At 40.1% G+C, this 16,720-nt stretch overlaps 1 protein-coding gene across 1 annotated transcript in view; it reads left to right on the top strand.

Annotated features, from left to right (window-relative positions):
• FAT3 (FAT atypical cadherin 3) overlaps positions 1-16,720 on the top strand; it is a gene marked incomplete at its 3' end in the record, with an annotated part of 543,245 nt that overhangs the window by 497,519 nt on the left and 29,006 nt on the right. Inside the window, exons 15-16 of the mRNA XM_080689108.1 lie at positions 10,748-10,882; positions 12,759-12,916. Coding sequence (XP_080545234.1) covers positions 10,748-10,882; positions 12,759-12,916 — 293 coding nt within the window. The remainder of the gene's footprint in view (positions 1-10,747; positions 10,883-12,758; positions 12,917-16,720) is intronic.

Genomic DNA, 16,720 nt, shown 5'->3' with positions numbered 1-16,720 from the left:
AGTTTGGAGAATGAGTTTATCATAGGAAGAACCTATAGACCACAGCTCCCTCCAAGAGATGTTCTGGCAGCTTTCAAGCACCCAGAGGAGTGCCGGCACTCACCCCATGGAACCCAGTGAATTCTGTTTATATTTTCATCAGGTAGAGGCAATGTTAACCAGACCTGTGGAATATGCAAATGTGTTGCAAAGTAACTTAGAGTATACATGTTAGAAATGTAGCAATGCATTTCTGGCAGATGTCACCATCATACAGAATTTATGAGGGCCAGCTGTCCAGGCCTTTGCAGGCACACTGATTTATGCACCAAAGCTCTGTTAGTACCTCCTTTCAGGGATTCACAATAGGGTTCAAAAGGGGGTTAGAATAGGGCAGGGCAGACACTGCAGGAGAAACTATACCATCTAATTAATCCATGTTATTATTATTATTATTATTATTATTATTGTTGTTATTGTTATTATTATTAATTTCTGATAGTGGGGAAGGAACCAAGGGGTGTTCTACCTCCCAGACACACACAAATACACACACACACACATACACACTCGCAGGCATCCTTTTTTTTTATTTTGAAACAAATTCTGGCTAAGTTTCTGAGGCTCTCTCTAAGTTGCTGAGGCTAATATCAAACCTGGGACCCTCCTGTCTCAGCTTCCCAAGTACTGAGATACAGGCATGTGCTATTGCATCCAGCTCCCTCTTATTAATCCTTGTACTCTGAGGACTTAGAGCAAAAGTCTGTGGAGGAAGCAGTGCCCTTGACACTGAAGGTCCCAAGTAAAATGACACTATAGAGCCCTGCCTTTAGGAGCTGGCTATGGTGAAGCCAGCTGTGGGCTCCTACTTGCCATAATACCAACATAAGAAGTGCTAAAGAAGAAAGCACCAAGTGCCTTGAATGGCCTTCTGTGATATTTGTATACAGAATCCATTTGTGTGTTAGGTCTTCAGGGGTGCATAAGAATTTACCAAAAAGAGACAGAGAGAGGGCAGGTTTTGCAGAATTTCCTTAAGGGGGGGGGATTTAGAGGCATAATTCCTGTTTGAGGTAAAAGGGTTTTCTCTATAGTTTGTATAAGACACTAATATCTTTTTTGTGTGTGAAAGGGAGAAGGGGGATACTAGGGATTGAACCCAGGGGCGTTCTGTCTCCAACCTACCCTCCTAGCCCTATTTTTATTTTGAAACAGAGTTTTGCTAAATTGCTGAGGCCCTCACTAGGTTGTTGAGGATGGCCTTAAACCTCAACCCTCCTGTCTCAGCCTCCCAAGTACTGGGATGATAGGTGTTCACCACCCATACCTAGCAGCATAATGTTTTAAAAGCAGTAAGATTGAAGGTGAAGTCCCTGTCTAGGATTTCTGTTTAGTCCTCAAAAACCCTGCTACTCCCCGTAGATCTAGAATGCCAGTTTTTCTGATTTAGCCTCTAGATAGCCCAAGAGTCAGCCTTCTGTGTTTGAAAAGTATTTCTTCAACAAGAGCTCTGTGCATAGGCAGGCCAATCACTCAGTCCCTTCTAGTCTTCAAGTCACTCTTATAACTAAGCTATAAAGTAAAAGGAGCTCAGAAGTTTGTCTGGCCCAGTCCCATCTTCAGCAGGGATGTATGTTAATCTTAATTTTATAAATGTGGTAGCAAGGTGCATTGCCTGGGAATGTGCCACTGGTGAGAGTAGTCTGCTGATTTACCATGGGTCCCCTTGGTCCCAATTTTATTATCTGCTCTTAAGAACAGGGGCTCTTCTGTGTGTTTATTGTTTAATGTGAGTTATAATCTCAGTGTTAAATACTTTATAAAAATATTCAAATAACCCAATTTTTCTAGCATACTGGCTGCCAGCCTCATAATACAATCCTACCCAGGCAGAGCTCTGGCTTACTGAAAATGTGAAGCCCAGCACTCAGATGTAAACAGGAAGTTTAGGCTACAACCTAGGAGTCTACACATGTAGCCTGGGGCTTCCAATCAGAAAATTAAACTTGGAGAAATCTCACAGCAAGGTAAAGAGGAAAAAAATTTCCTCCATGTACAGGAGGCAAGGTCTTGGTTGTATTAGGAATAGCCCTCTGGCTTCTATGGTTCCCTTCTAAATAAAAAATATACTGAAGCATTGTTAAGGTAAGCAGTGGACATTTTTAGGCATTTTCTCATTTATGGGATGGAAGAGGACATTTAATTCAATGAACACTCCTCCCCCCAAAACACACACATACACACACATACTAGCTACTAATCCATTTGCCTTGAGAGCCCAATAGATTCATTAAGTGGACTTTCCCCACCACTCAGTGGAATAATTATCATGATAGAGGTGGCTATTCATTTGGAAGGGGGTAGTAATACAGATATAGATTTGTCCTCAGGAGTCTATCCTCAGCCCAACTTCCAGCTTATCTTTTTCTCATGCAGATTTTTTTAGGTCCAATTATCATCATTAGCATCTTGAACCAAAATGCTGACTTGTGTTAAAAAAAATGAAAGCAGACTTAAACTTTAGTGCCAAATAAGCTCATTAAATTCTAGCCACCACCAAGCATTACATTTGAACAGAACTTCAAAAAAACACAAAGTTCTGGCATTATGAGTTGGCTCCCACTGAACCTCAGATGTTCAGTGAATATAGTCATTTCAATAAGAAAGTCTAACCCCAACTTAAACAAATGGGCAATGATAACGTGTCCTGGATCCCCCAGAAGGGAAGCAAGAGGAAAGAACATCAGAAAAAGCCATAGGGCTAGGCTGATAGTTCATGTTTTAAATTTTTCACTGACTTTTCAATAGTCTCCTATAGAAATATATATAAAAATGAGACACTTGCCTAGAGAATGGGCTCCGGTGAGTCCATCACAGTTTAAAGCCAATGTTTTTGATGGGATTTGTGGCCAAAGTGAATGTCTGATTTGTCATCTTTATCCAGCTCTGGGACACAAATGGACCCTGGGCTCCTAGTGAAATGAATGGAGCATTAACACGGGTAAAGTTCTCCATGATGAATGAGACAGCAGCCATGCCTTCAGACAGCAGGGGAGAACACTGTCAGGGTGTAGTCATGGTACTGAGAGGATCGCTGAAGCACTGGAGTTGATACTACCTGAGCAAGGTGAGAAAGGATGCCCAGAATAGCCAGGTGGCAGGATGAAGGGTTCCAGGCCACACAGTGAGAACCACAGCATGAAACTAGCAAGTGTGCAGTTCAGGGTTGTAGATCAAGCCAGGGACAGACATGACAACTAACATGTGTTGAGCCATGACCAGTTTCCATGCTATTTTTTACACATATAAAACCCTTACTATAACTTAATAAGGTAGATATCATTAACTTTCTTCAAAAATTAAGGCAACGAAGACTTGGTAAAGTCAATCGACATGCTCAAGTTCACAGACATAGTGAGTGGCTGGGCCAGGATTCATACCTGACCACCTTATTCAAGGCATCTTTTAACCATTATATTTTTACTACAACTGTGCAGATTTGAAAGTAACTTAGAAGTCACTCAATACATTACAAAAATATCCAATTTGCTCTATTCCTGACATAGAAATTCAGCTAAGGTTTGAGCACCACTGCCAGAGGCTCACAAGAGAGCCCAGAAATGATCTTCTGTTTCATACAATGGTGCACTAAAATCTATCTTCTTGTAGTATTATGGAGTTCTGTCCTTTATAGCTGCACAGAGCCCAACCTGTCTGTAGCTAACCTTCAGATATCTAAGGACAGTTGTCATTAACCACCACCCCCCTCTGAATCCTCTTTCCAAACAACAGCAGCACAACTGCTCCCTGACTGTAAACAAATACATGCTATGTGGAGTTACAGGTGGCATAACTGGGGCACTGAGGAGGCAAAAAAAAGGGAGTCATCAGTTCCACTTGAGGAATACAAAAAAGACATTGGAAGCAATGAAGCTTGTCATAATGGGTATTTTCCAAGCAAGGAAAGCATTTTAAATAGAGAAAGTATTGATGAGAAAAGCCCAAATATTTGGGTATTGTTTTAGTTGCTCATTCACTCAGCAGTTAATAGAATACTGTTTCATACCAGACCCTAGGCAGGGTGCTGGAGATGTATGGTGAGAAAGGCTGATGTGATGGGTCCTCTTCCCCCATGGAGTGTGAAGCAGCATCTCAGTGTCGGGAAGATGACAAGGAGCTTGTTTGGGCTGGATGGGAAGGAATATGGACAGTCTTGGGATGAATTCAACTGAACAGGTTAACGGAACTTGCTTGTAGGAGGTTATGATAATGCACTTCTAATAAGCACAATAAAAAAAATTATGAAGGCTCCTGTGAGGCAGTAAAAAACTTAAACTTGGTCTTGATGAGTTTTGTTTTTGTTGTTTTTGTTGTTGTTTGTGGTGATACTGAGGGTGAAACCCAGAGGCTTTCTACCTCCAGGCTATACTCCCAGACCTATTTTATATTTTATTTGGAAACAGGGTCTCACTAAGTTGCTGAGAGCCTCACTAAGTAGCAGAGGCTGGCTTTGAACCTGTGCAGTACTTCTGTCTCAACCTCCCAAGTGCGGGGATTACAAGCGTGCACCACCAAGCCTGGCTTGATGAGTGTTTTGAAAGTATAGAAATATCTGAGATTGAGTTTTCTCTTGGTTAATTAATGTTAATTTTCTCAGAAGAGAGCCAACAGGCCCAATCCCAGTGATTTCAAATAACCCTTAGTATTGTCCCTGAATTTTTAAAAAGATTCCCCCTACAAACTAGAAATTTTGTGTTTTCCATTCTTAAAAAACACATCCCTGCATATTCCCATCTTCCACATGGGTGAGACTCGAAGATGGGTTTGGCCCTGCTACTCAGCATGAATATTTCTTTATATACCCCATCCCAGGACAATAGCTGCCAAGGAGGGTGTAGAAAAGGTGGCTGAGTCTAGCAAACAGCATTCTAGGAGAGACTTTGCTTCTGGGCACACACACAAGACATGAGAACACTTCAAGGCTGAGACTCCCTGAGAAGATGCTTTAAAACTCCTTGCAAGCTGGACGTGGTGGCACACGCTTGTAATCCCCATGCTTGAGAGGTGGAGACAGGAGGATCGCGCAGATTGGAAGCCAGCCACGCTGGCTTAAGAGACCCTGTTTCCAAATAAAATATAAAATAGGTCTGGAGTGTAGCCTGGAGGTAGAAGGGTTCCATTCCCAGTACCACCAATAAACAAACAAACAAACAAACAAACAAACTTCTTGCAAGCCATGAATTAAGAAGGCAGCTCATTGACTTAGATGGAATTGGCCAGTACATGGAATTTTAGCAAAGCCTGTGAGTTCAGGGTGTGGATGTTTACCATTAGTTATTGGATTCTTCAATGTAATGAGACAAGGACATAAATCAGGAGGTTGAGACAGCTCACAGTGGCAGCATAAGAATTATAGATAGATGCTGATGTATTAGCTAATGATGTAGACTTAGTCCAGGAAACCATGGGGACTAGGGAGTTGAGGAGAGTCGTAAATATGGTTTTGAGATCTACTTGAGGACCTCAAGAGGACCACCCATCTCCCTGAATGCTCCAAAGCGCTGAAGTTTCTGCTCAAGTGAATCATCTGTGGTCAGTGCCATGGAGAGTGATGTAAATTTGCACCTGAGTAAATCTCGGGAGATAGAAAAATTTCTTTCAGGGAATGACCATACTCTGTGCACATTTCTCCTGGTGGAGGGGCTGTGTGTACAGAATACCCGCACCTAGGATGGAGAAGGTAGTACAGACACAGCTCACATGGCCTGTTGCACTGATGGGTGAAAAGCTCTAGCCTCATTTTCCTCTACTGCACACAGTATTTCCTGTCACTTGTCAACTTACACATCATGCATCGAGCCCAATAAGGTCAGCGTGTAAAATGATTATGCCCGAGGTCAGTATGCTGCTCCATTATGAAGTCAAGTCAGGGTCTCCAGTTTTGAGACCATTTTTAAAAAATAGTTTTAAACAATCTTTCTGAGTTGCTTTCACATATACTAGCCTATTTACTTTTCACAATGCTATGAAGAATCATTATTCTGATTTTTCTGAAAAGGAAATCAAAACCAGAAAAGCCAAGCAACTTGTTCAGGAACACACAGTGAATAAGTCAAATAACTAGCCGAGACCAAATTCCAGTTCTGCAACATGTCAATACAATCAGTACCCTTTTGGATTACACTTTCTTGCCTTCCTGAGGGGACCTGGGGAAGGGGAACAGAGTTTACTCTGCCTGCTTTATGTTATGACAGGAACTAAAAATGTCTGGTCCTGCCCTGGCATACAATAAATGGTGTCATCTGGTTTGATAAAGTGGGATGCTTCTCCCTCATGCTCACTCTGGCACCAAATTTATGGATGCCTAGAGATGTTTCACATGCAGGTCTATGAGCCCCAACTCTCCAAGCTGTCACTGAACACAGCACAAGTTCATTAAACCTGAATTATTTAATGATAGTTAATAAGATAAACGTGCTCCCCGAAGCCAAAAGGAATTGACACTGTTGTCTCTTAACTGGTACTCAGGAGCTGATGAGGCACTTTCTGCCACCAAAAAGAGGGTCTTTGAGGCTCTTAACAATAATAGTTATGTACATTTTCTGCAAGGGGAATAATATAAACATGTGATTTCCAAAAACAAGTTAACCCCTCATCATTCACTTAAAGTTACTGGATTTTATGTAGCTAACTTAAGACTTTGACTGGAGAGAAGATCATTATCCCAAAAGTGTTCCCAGAACACAAACCTGGGGTCCATCTGAGACCTAGAGACACATGACATTTTTCTGTGTTGAACTTCCAAAGTCAGTTTTCTTTGACAATATACATTTCAGAAAGGATCTAATTTCTTATGACAGTTTATAGAGAGGGAAGGATAGGGAGGACATTTTCTTCTGTAGAACCTGTTTTTCAGTAACTTCAGAACTCTTTACTAGGAGTAGTTTGCAGTGTGTGCACAAGATCCCATCTGTCCCCAGCTAAGGAGGAAGTAGCCTGTATACTGACTTGCAGGTTCTAGTCTGCCTTCATTCTTCCCTGAGCTATAAGAGAGTAGGCCAGTGATCAGAGCAACCCAACACCAAATGGCTAGATGCAATGCTTATGGCTGAGTACATCCCAGGCTAGGAATTGGGTCTTAAAGGACTTTTAAAGCATCAGAAGAGCCGGGCGTGGTGGCACACACTTGTAATCCCTGCGCTTGGGAGCTGGAGACAGGAGGATCACGCAGGTTTGAAGCCAGCCTCACTGGTTTAAGAGAACTTGTTTCCAAATAAAAAAATATAAAATAGGTCTGGGAGTGTAGACTAGAAAAGAGCTTACAGGAACCTCAGTACCACCAAAATAAATCTAAAAAATTAAAGCATCAGAAGACACATTCCTTAATAAAAATTGTCCCTTTAGCCCTAAAAAATGTATTAAAACAAGAATAAAGGAAAATAACTTACAAAAGCCAATGGTTCCTGGAATGAATATAAATATGTGTTATCATTTATCTAATATTTATTTGAATATTATCAACTTTAGAATTTATCTATTATGATGTTTATATTAATGTTTTAAATGTATCCTCAAGCTATGTTTTTCAAAGTGGAGAACTGCTCTAGCATAGTCCATTAATTAGGGACTGTGGTTTAATTATATGGGTTGTCATGCATTATGACACAAGAAAATTAGGAGCTAGAGATTTGAGATCTCTAAGTTGGTGGTCTAATGTCTTTAAGCTTTAACCCAAAGTAGGAGATATGGGAAATAAAGTGAGAAACCCTGTACTAATTATCAGGGCAGAACTGATGACAAAAAAAAAGCCAAAGCATGCAAATAAAAAGTAGTAATGCTGAATTTTAACACTCACTGATATTTTTTGCTTTATTTTATTTAAATGTTATCACAACTCCTATGAGAATACATAACTTTACCATCACAGCCCTGAAACTATTTAGCTCATTTTATCCTTCGAAAGAATCGCTTTTACAGTGGATATTTGATAATTCAAGGTTTTATAGCAATGTAGCAATTAGCAATTACATAAGAGCAGGACAGATTACAAATGTAATCATTTTTGCTGTATCTTAGAAACAAAAACTTACAGAGGCAGTTTGCTTGGGCTAGGTACAACAGAATGGAAAAGGAAAAAGGAAAGTGTATGGAATGGAAAGTAACAGATTTCTTACAAATATAAACAACTATTTATGTCTAATTGGAAGGTAATACCAGATAATCCAGCAGTTACAGATATTTGATGGTGTGTGTGTGTGTGTGTGTGTGTGTGTGTGTGTGTGTGTGTGTGTGTTATACATGGTCACTGTCATGGGACTGAGGCTAGCATAGGCTTGATTTGAATCTCTTGGCCTATGCTAAATACTGATTAATGTTGAGAAGTAACCTAAAAATGTGCAGCAGTCAGAGACAGAGATGAATACACACGTGAAACAAGAGATTTCACTGGAAGAGTTTTGAATTTACTGTGAAAGAACAAAAAGACATGCTGCCTATGTTAAGGCACTAACCTTGGTTGTCTGATTTCTTACTTACTTATGGGATTAAACCCAGGGCTACTTTACTTTCAAGCTATTCTCCCAGCCCTTTTTATTGTTTTAAACGTAGAAACAGCTAGGCTTCCGACGGTCTCACTAAATTGCTGAAGCTAGCCTTGAAACCACAATCCTCCTCTCAGACTCCCAGATACTTAGATTACAGGTATGTGTCAACACATCCAGTTAAAACTGGGTTCCACCCCAAGTACCACCAAAATAAATAAATAAATAAATAAATAAATAAATATATAAATATATAAAATAAAACACTTCCTTTCTCTATGAAGATTTCTGACATTCTCCCAGGAGACAGAATTTTTCCTCCTCTAGTATTCCCACTGTACTCACATACCTCTGTCAAAACAATTATTTTATTCTATAGTATTCTGCGTTTGCATGTTGGCATTATTTATATGCCCAGACATATCACCTCATTGGTCTTAAATGGGTCTTTTACTGAATTAATATTTTTAAAATTTTTTGTTGAATGAGTACACCAAAAATTATTATTTAAGAACTAGTTACCAGAGCCTCTTGAAACGGGTTATGAGATGGTCAAACAGCTCTTTTAAACTTCATGAATATGAATAAGATTAAGACAGGAATAAAGATTTGGGGGGAAGAAAATTAGAAGATATACTTCAGGGCAGTTGGGTCCCATAGAACTATTTGTAGAGATCATTCTAACTTTCCAGTTAAAAGTGCCTTCATCTTCTAAGACTTTGTAAGCTGGATCAGTGCCAAGAGTGCCTTTTATGATGGAGCTGTAAACCAGTGGAAAATAGGATTTGTGAATTCTGATTTTGCTGGTGCTACTTATACTGCTCCTCCTGCAGATTAGTTTTTAAAGTATTCATATATAGTTAGCATTACATTTCTTCTTTCTCCTGGAAGAAATGAGTGGATCATGAAACACCAAACTAATGACAAGGGAAGAGCCATTGTATAAAGGAGAGTGGTAATGGGCCAGCTCTCTCCAAGGGGACGGAGCTGCTGATGTCTGGTCTGTTCTCCGGTCACTAGGAAGTGGTGATCCCCTAGGCCACTGCTGACCCAGTTAGGAAATAACCATTCTGGTTGTGAGTTAGTTTTAATTTGCGACTCCTTTCCTGTTACCACCTAAGCTCTTGCCAGATTGAAAGAGGGCTGATTACAGTTGAAATGCCTAAATTCTTTGTAAAGAGCACTTCCCTCAGTGGCTACATATCTGGGCTCACCACAGTTCTGACCTAACTCACATGGGTCCTGGATTCTGCCTTAGTCAGATAATCTTCCTTCCAGGCTTTTCCTTCTAAGGAATTAACCTTTTATCTTACAGTGCTGTGAGCACTGAACAGGTACAAAGGAAGCCTTTCTTTGCCAAAGATAATACTGCTATTTTTGACAGCTCATAACGCACACTTATAGCTAATCAATAAAATAGCGTTGTAGCAGAAGGAATTAGGAAACACTATGAGCTGTGTTTTCACGCTTTAGAATTAGTCATAATTTTCTTTAGAAACATCTTTTTTCTTTCCTCTGAAATCCAAAGCTAGTGCATCTTGCATTTTCAACCCCAAGTTTTTTATGAAGGACAAAGACAAGCAGTAGAAGAAGAAATCTAAACTTAAGTGATGTGTACAGATGTAGGAACACCACTCCAATTTATATTAAATACTAGCAGATGCAGGAACCCCACTCCAATTTATATTAAATACTAGCAGAGCCTTTGCATGGAGATCTTTCTTTGTCTGAACTTGGTTTTTAAGTGCAACATGAACATATTTTAGCCAAAAAGGCTGAGCCCTAGATATATATAGAAATAGATAGATATAGATATATAGAGATATATACACATACATACATACATATACACATATATGTACATACATACATACACACATATACACATATGAACATATATACATACACACATATAAAATCTTTTTCACTATGTTGCCCAGGCTAATCTTGAACTCCTGGGCTCAAGTGATCTTGCCACCTCAGCCTCCCAAGTAGCTGGGGCTACAATTGCAAAACATCATGCCCAGTTTCTATTTACTCTTTGCATCTAATCTGGTGGTGAGCTTTAGGCAGATGTAGGTGAAACCCATGTGGGTGCTTCTGCTTCTAGGTGGCTTCTTTATTACTCTGCTCAGAGCCTGTAGAGCCCAGCTGTTGAGCCATTACCATGCTTCCCAAAATGTGGGCTACTTTGTGTACTGATCATGCATATTTCCCCTTTGCCACAGGAGGACTGTGTCCCGGGTCCAACGATCCTTGCATGGAGAAGCCGTGTCCAGGAGACATGCAGTGTGTTGGTTACGAGGCCAGCAGGAGACCGTTCCTCTGCCAATGTCCACCAGGAAAGCTCGGAGAGTGCTCAGGTGCAGAGTGGCAGGCAGGGGATGATGAGGGCCTAATTTTATATTCCTAAACACTTGCCTTTGAGTAAATCACACCACCCAAGCTCTTCCAGAAGACATTTCTGTGACATGCAATATTTTCCTTCAGAGCAGACCTTAGCTAATATCTACTCTCACATTTACTTGAGACTTATTACAGCAACAGCTTGTGCTAAGGAAACATGTAAAGACTGGGCTCCTTATACAAAGGGGAGACTATAACATGTATTCACAGTTATGTCACATATTTAAAGGTGTGACATTATTGAAAACAGAAGGATGTTGGCTGGGCAGAGGAGTCAGAATATTTGTGGCATGGCCTTTGAAGTTAAGAGGGCTGCACAAATCCATAGCTGCAAAGCAAAGATCAACAGAAGGTAGAGCCAAGTCAATCCTGTTAGCCTTCCATAGAGTAAACCCAGCCTAGAGAGCTGATTAAGACAACTCTGTACTGGAAATGCACAGCAAAGTCCACATTCCAGAGAGAAAAGGTGCTAAATTCTGCATCAGAAGGAGAGAAAACCCAATATTGAGGCTTTTTTTAGTATCAATGATCCTCTGCTTCTGATCTTCACTCAATTTCAATATTTCTTTTAATTTATATATTTTCAGATGCTTCTTTCCTCTAAAAAGAATATTATTCATTTTTGGTACCAATAGACTTCTCCTTTTGTTATAAGATATACTTAAAAATCCAGGTACACTGGTATAAATTTTGGAACTCAAGAAATATGTTAAGTGATGATAATAATAGTAATTACAATGGGAATAAAAATTAATTATCCCTAATATGCACAAGGCTCTTCTCTAAGCCCTGGGTTTTAGATATTCAGTCTTTGCAAAGAGAAGCATTGTTCTTACAAATGAAAGCCAGAGCCCTTTCATAAGTTGATTTCAAGCATCGAACTGCCCGTGAAGCAGAGGGACAGCCAGGATGCTCGCACATATCATTTCATGTTTGAGTTTAAAAGAAAATAATGCTGCTCCTACCGAGCACCCATGCCATACACATAAGCAGTGGATGTTTGGGTGACCATAAAGACAAGTCATGTAACTTCTGGTGTCATTTTCTGCCAAACTTCTTTCTATGTAGAACACTCTTGACTGTCCATGATCATCATCCATTTCGTCTATGTCCACACTTTCTACCTTTCATCCAGGCAGAGCAGCTTTTCAACCTTGCTTTTGCTTGTTAAATCATAAAATTGGAGGCAATAATAAAACAATGGTGAACTCAGAATCAGGCAATGATAAGTTGGACTAAAAATTCTCGTAAGGGAAACTTTGATATAAATGGCCAGAAAGTGGAATTGAGACTACCCATGAATTTTGTTTAAATCAGTTACCTTTATTTTCCAGCATTAGTGCAAATGATGTAAATTGGCTATTTGGCATTGAGATAGTTGAGGATATGGATTGGCATTGGAATAGTTGAGAAATGTGGATATTATCTGAAAACAGTCTTGTTGTCTTTTCTTTGATTCATAGAATTGAAAATTCTTAAGTACATAAGGGGATCAGAAAGGCATGAAGAGTTATCTTTTAATAATGCTAATTTTAGAAAGTGGCAGCTGGGACACTAATAAAATCCAGATTATGGAGTTTACTACATTGTCCTTGGTGTGAGACAACTGAGATTTTTTTGGAAGCTGTCTGGTTATTTTTTTTTAACTTGGAATTTAGAATATGACATAAAGTGGGGAAGTAGGTTTTTTTATGAAAACTGGTCCCCAATGCCTTCATTAACTTGCCATGGTCTTTAGCCAGCTTGTTTGGGAGTTGTTGGGTGATTTTTCTGTGCCCATACTCATTTCTGGATGTTAAAAGAATATATGTCTTTTTGTAATGGTCTTCTCAGGGCACACCTCTCTCAGCTTTGCTGGAAACAGTTACATCAAGTATCGGCTTTCTGAAAATAGCAAAGAAGAGGACTTCAAGCTAGCTCTGCGCCTGCGAACCCTGCAAAGCAATGGGATTATAATGTACACCAGAGCCAATCCCTGCATAATTCTGAAGGTACATAAAAAGGGCTCTCTTTTCCTACACTCGGTTCTCGTGTGAGTGATTTGGCTCTTAGATTGGATACTGTTGAAATCACTTTGTCTTTTGAATTTATAAAACCAGAGCAGACTTCAGGGCAAAGAGGGAGCTGCAAGAGAACTGGGAAGTGTGCCAACACCCCATTTCCTGTGGAGTATCTGGCTCCAACATTGGCTTTTGGTAGATTGGGGCATCTCCCTCTAGAGTGGATTCAAGGACTGGGCCTCCTTTGAGCTGTCATGGGCTAGGTCATTAGAACATATCTCCTAGTCAATACTAGGAAGGGTGGTCCTTCAAAAGGACTGGCTGTGTTCTCTTCTGCCACCTGGATTTATACTCACTGACCTCCGAAGGCATATTCTCTTTCTTCTCTTTGCTAAAGGAAGAAACTGGAAATCTGGGGTATAGAAGATTCCAAGGATCCTATGATAACCCAAATAGCCCAATATTTCCCAGCTTTGAAAAGCCTCCTAAGGTGGCCAGGTTTCCTTTAGGACAAATCCAGCTTAGGGCTTCTAGTGCTCTCATAAAAACAACAGCAATTATGATAAAAAAAAACTTTATGTGCATCACTTTTTAATTTTAAAGTTAATAAGTTTGTTACATGTTATCTCCATTTGATCAAGAGGATGACAGTGGTTCAGAGTACTTATTTACCCAGGGTTGCATGCTCACAAGTGTCAAGTTCTGGACCCACAGTCCAGTGTGTCTCACTTCACACTTGTATCTTCCATGCCTTCCTCGTCTCCCTATCTTGCCAGTATAAATCATTTTATTTAAAAAAAATCACATCTGGGGCATCTACAGATATAGTATGAGGAAAGAAGAAGGAAGACATGTTGCATCTGATGCTATTTTGACCGGTTGCTACGCTACCCCATTGCAAGTGCTTTTCAGAAGCACTCAGAGCTGGTCCAGTAAAAAGTGCTCATCCAAGTGAAATGCTAGAAATCTCTCCTACCCCCTTGACATGCCTACTTCAGGCTTCCCAAAGTAAGGGAGCAGAGCATTGGAGTTTAAAAGTTGGCTACTTTAGTGGTGAATCTCCCATTGTCCGTCCTTACTCAACTCAGAGAATAATTTTAGCTCTGGAATGGAAAGCAATGTTTAAAAAGAAAATAAGAGAAGTACTTTGGAAGCACAGTTTTAGAGAAAATGTATTCAAATCAAATATCCATGATGGAAGAAGAATTCAGAAACCTAAGACTTGTTTTTATGTGCTCCTGGCCCTTGAAGCAGCCTGCCTTGGCTCAGAAGATGGTTTTCTAAATATCCCTAAGAGGTGGGGTTGTAGGTAATTGGTGGGAAGGTGCCCTGCACATTCAAAGCTCCAGCTCCCAGTGGCTCTGGCTGAGTCTCACTGATGGCCTCTCTTACTCCAAGCTCTACACAAGACTACTGCTTGCACAGCCTCCCTGTGAGGCAGATACTTTCTATTAGCAAATCTCTGTAGAGCACTAAATTTGAGAGAGGACAAAAAATAGTGGACCTGAATAGCTTGACCCTAAATATGGAGCTTGTCATTTGACACTTTGCTGACAAATGTCTAAAATGTGCAGATCTCTGGGGATGTAAAGAAGAATAATTAAACCTTTTAGGCAGCTTTAGCTCCTAAGGTATATTGTATTTCACGAAACAAGTGTGTTTCTGAAAGTCGTGTAAACCGAAGCTCTATAAATGGATTCCTAATAAACGAGGGATGGTTGCCATTTGAAGGAACCCGTCCGTTAATCCCTATGTGCCTCAAATCGTCACCCCCACTCTGTTCAGTAAGTTTGCTTTTCATATGCTGAATTTGACCAAGGCAGGACACAGCTGTACTGAACCACCGTGGCTAGTCTCCTACAGTCACCAGCAGTATCCACTTAGGGGATTTGAATCTGTTTGCTTAACATTTGCAGCCTCATGCAAGATTTAATTTCATTGGCTTTAGGTACAGTGTGTGCCTTGTGCTTTGGTTCAACGACTAAGCTGAAATGCTTTGTTTAAATTGCACCTCTCCTTTGCTTATATTTTCCCACTTTAGAGCATGTTCTCCAAAAATGTATTTCAGATAGTCAGTGGGCTGTAGGGTACCCCTTTGAAACAGTTAAGAATTGTATCAAGACCTTGGAAAATGAAAATGTTCATAGATGGAAAAATCACTGTTTCTTGACAGCAATAAAACACACTTACTCTCCCAGCTAACATCAATACCTTATCTTCCAGAAGAGATTCCAGAATTACCAGAAACATCCAAATGCAGTAAAATCAAAGCACCACTTAGATGAAAATAAAAGGTCAAGAGCAAACCAATGAAACAGGGAAGGGAAGAATAACATTATTTAAAACCTGAATCAAGGAGAACTACTTCAAATGAGCATAAGGCATAACTCTGAGATTCCTGGCAGCCAAAGAAACAGTGGAAACAGGGGTAGATTCTGGGACTCTCTTCACACCTATAAAAGAAATATGGTGGCCGGGCGTGGTGGCGCACGCTTGTAATCCCCGCGCTTGGGAGGTGGAGACAGGAGGATCGCGCAGGTTCCAAGCCAGGCGCTCTGGCTTAAGAGACCTGTTTCCAAATAAAAATATAAAATAGGTCTGGGTGTGTAGCACGGAGGTAGAAGGGCTTCCAGGAATCCCAATACCACCAAAAAAAAAAAAAAAAAAAAAGAAAGGAATATGGCAGATCACCACGAGCAGAGAGGTAAGTAGAGATTATCAAGAGAATAGACTCTATGCCACTCTTTTACCTCCAATATGGCAAAAGCACAGGAAGACACTGCTTATTAATCTAGAAATATCAATAATCTATCTTTTAAGTAAGTTACATATGATATATTACTACATTCTGATGACTCTCAGACATGGCTCGCTTGAGACCCCAAGACCCAAAGGAATAGAAGCAGTTCATTTGTTTTGTAAAACTTCCTACTTGACATGGTCACATCTTGACATGGATACCAAGGAGGAAGCTTCCCACAAAATTAATGGGCTCAGGGATCTATGTAAGAGTATCAATGAAAATTGAGTTAAAAATAATAATTATATTTTATAAAAATAATAAGATACATAACTTTACAGAGTACATTCCCATAAATATTTTTATTCACCCCCCCCCTTTTTTTTTGGCGGTACTGGGAGTGGAACCGAGAGGCTTTCTACCTCCGGGCTATACTCCCAGACCTATTTTTATATTTTATTTTGAAACAGGGTCTCACTAAGTTGCTGAGAGCCTCACTAAGTAGCTGAGGCTGGCTTCAAACCTGTGCGATCCTCCTGTCTCAGACTCCCAAGCGCAGGGATTACAAGCGTGCACCACCACGCCGGGCTCACCTTCCCCTTTATATAGGTCTGAGTATCTGGTAGAAAACTGAGGCTCAGAGAGTTTGATGACTTGCTCAAAATGATAGCTAGCCAATAGTGGGTGGTCATACAACAGAGGCAAGCAGTTGAAAGTGTTATAAAGGTTTATCCAAAGAAGAAATTCAGAGAGCTGGGATGATCATTTATCCATTTATTTCTACAAAATATATTTTAGTTGGTATCTATTAATAACAACCTTGGAAATAGATTTTTAATTTTACCCACAAGGTATCCGTGATTATATTTCATTTTCTAGAGCCACATAACAAGGGTCTGAAGTTTTAAGACTTTGTGCCATAATTGACACTATTTATTGAAAATCCTACTTTCCTACAAAAATGATTGTGTAGAGCTCTGATTTATTGTCTTCCAAGCTCCAAGCCACCGAAGATCTGGAATAAAGCATGTCATTATTTCAACTAAACCTGAAGA

Source organism: Muscardinus avellanarius, assembly GCF_963383645.1.
Source record: "Muscardinus avellanarius genome assembly, chromosome: 1".
Classification (NCBI taxonomy): Eukaryota; Metazoa; Chordata; class Mammalia; order Rodentia; family Gliridae; genus Muscardinus; species Muscardinus avellanarius.
The sequence above is the reverse complement of the archived record's forward strand: the minus strand, read 5'-3'. Positions and strand labels throughout refer to the sequence as shown.